This window comes from Monoraphidium neglectum, assembly GCF_000611645.1.
Source record: "Monoraphidium neglectum strain SAG 48.87 unplaced genomic scaffold scaffold04533, whole genome shotgun sequence".
Taxonomy (NCBI): domain Eukaryota; kingdom Viridiplantae; phylum Chlorophyta; class Chlorophyceae; order Sphaeropleales; family Selenastraceae; genus Monoraphidium; species Monoraphidium neglectum.
The window spans coordinates 1-1,935 of record NW_014009096.1 but is presented as its reverse complement, the minus strand read 5'-3'; the positions used below and the strand labels follow the sequence as shown (position 1 = coordinate 1,935).

At 63.7% G+C, this 1,935-nt stretch overlaps 1 protein-coding gene across 1 annotated transcript; it reads left to right on the top strand.

The window, feature by feature from the left end:
- Positions 1-377: 377 nt before the first annotated feature.
- Positions 378-1,882, top strand: MNEG_14495 (Tubulin alpha-1 chain; the record flags this gene model as incomplete). Its single annotated transcript, XM_014037032.1, has 5 exons — positions 378-422; positions 714-773; positions 961-1,183; positions 1,468-1,667; positions 1,829-1,882. 5 exons carry the CDS (start codon positions 378-380, stop codon positions 1,880-1,882), a joined length of 582 nt encoding a protein of 193 aa, XP_013892486.1.
- Between the last annotated feature and the right edge of the window lie 53 nt (positions 1,883-1,935).

Genomic DNA, 1,935 nt, shown 5'->3' with positions numbered 1-1,935 from the left:
TATGCGAACCATATCGTGGGCGTGGGTATCCTGATCAGGCCCCACGGGCGCCACCGGAGCCCAGCGACATTCAAAAAAACCAGCACCTCGCCCCACTCCCATAGTGCCTCAGCACCCCCGGGCCCTGTCCCGCCAGCATCACGACATTCTCTGTCGCCCTGATACCTCGACTACCGATCAAAGAGACCGCCAAGAGGCAGGGGCAGCCCGGCGGGCCGTGTTGATGAGAATGGTGAAAAGCCAGAAATCGCCGTTTCAACGCCATAATTCTTTGCCAGACATTCAACACAGGTCCCTGGTCCTTGAAGCCAGCGTCCCTGTGTCCCTTTCTCGCCGCAACAAACCTCCCCGGACCGCACAGCAAGCGAACAGCAACCATGCGCGAGGTCATCTCCATCCACATTGGCCAGGCCGGCATCCAGGTGCGCGCAGCTGCACCGTCAACACCGTGCAGACTCGTCACACAAGCCCTGCCACCGCCGCTGCCCCACGCCCCGATCTGACGCCTTCCCGCCGTGATCGCGCCCACCCCACCTCATCACACCTACCGCCTGCCATGCGGTTGCTGCACCCTGCCACCCCAATGTGCACTCCTGATAGCCGCAAGCGCCGCACACGTGCTTCATCGCCGTCTATGTCGCTGCTGTGCCGCCGTGCATCATGATCTGGCTGCCTCACTCCATTCGAACCCCTGCCCATACGGCACCCCGCAGGTCGGTAACGCCTGCTGGGAGCTCTACTGCCTCGAGCACGGCATCCAGCCCGATGGCCAGGTGCGCATCCGCGCACAATAATGCGAACGTCCTTGGTGAATTGGCAGTGCAGCAGCAGCAAGCTGGCAGCCGCCGCCCCGACCCAGCCTGGCCTGGCTGCCGCTGCCGAGCCGCGACCTCGACAACACAGGGCCTCCAATCGTTCATTTCCTTACCACCTCTCAAACATATCTAACAAACCCCTCAGATGCCCAGCGACAAGACCATCGGCGGCGGCGACGACGCCTTCAACACCTTCTTCTCCGAGACCGGCGCCGGCAAGCACGTGCCCCGCTGCATCTTCCTCGACCTCGAGCCCACCGTGGTGGACGAGGTCCGCACCGGCACCTACAGGCAGCTGTTCCACCCCGAGCAGCTGATCTCTGGCAAGGAGGACGCCGCCAACAACTTTGCCCGCGGCCATTACACCAGTGAGGGCCTGGAAACCTGGGCCGATCTGCACTATGCAAGCGCCCAGCTGGCGGGCGCACGTCGACAGCTGTCGTTTTGAATGCACGCGCGCCACTGCCTGTTGCCTGCTGCACCCCAAGCACTGTTTTAGCGTCTAGCAAGGAATCAGCAGCCTCAGGCAAGGCTGGCACGTGCACCTCCAGCCGCCCACACTGTCAGAGCCTCAACCTCTCAACCACTCCCAGCAACGCTCACGACACTCACCCCGCGCACGCCCCCTGCCACGCAAAACCCAAACCCCCAGTCGGCAAGGAGATCGTGGATCTCGCCCTGGACCGCATCCGCAAGCTCGCAGACAACTGCACCGGCCTGCAGGGCTTCCTGGTGTTCAACGCCGTCGGCGGCGGCACCGGCTCGGGCCTGGGCTCGCTGCTGCTGGAGCGCCTGTCGGTGGACTATGGCAAGAAGTCCAAGCTGGGCTTCACCATCTACCCCTCTCCCCAGGTGAGGGCTGGTGTATTCACGCATACTCAATACACACGTGGATCGTGGTGTGGGGGTTGTGAGCCTGTAGGGCCGGCGACATGTTGTGACGCCTGGGTTCTCCTCTTGTTCTTGTGCGTTCTCTGCAACTGAGGTCCTCGCGAGGCCTCACGGTCGCCCAGTACAGCGGTTTGGGGCCGCGCAGCCTCCCCGCGCGGTCAGCTGTCCTGGCTTAGCGGCGTTCCCCCCTCCCGCCAGACGCCACGAGTAGCAACGAGCGCCGCCCGCC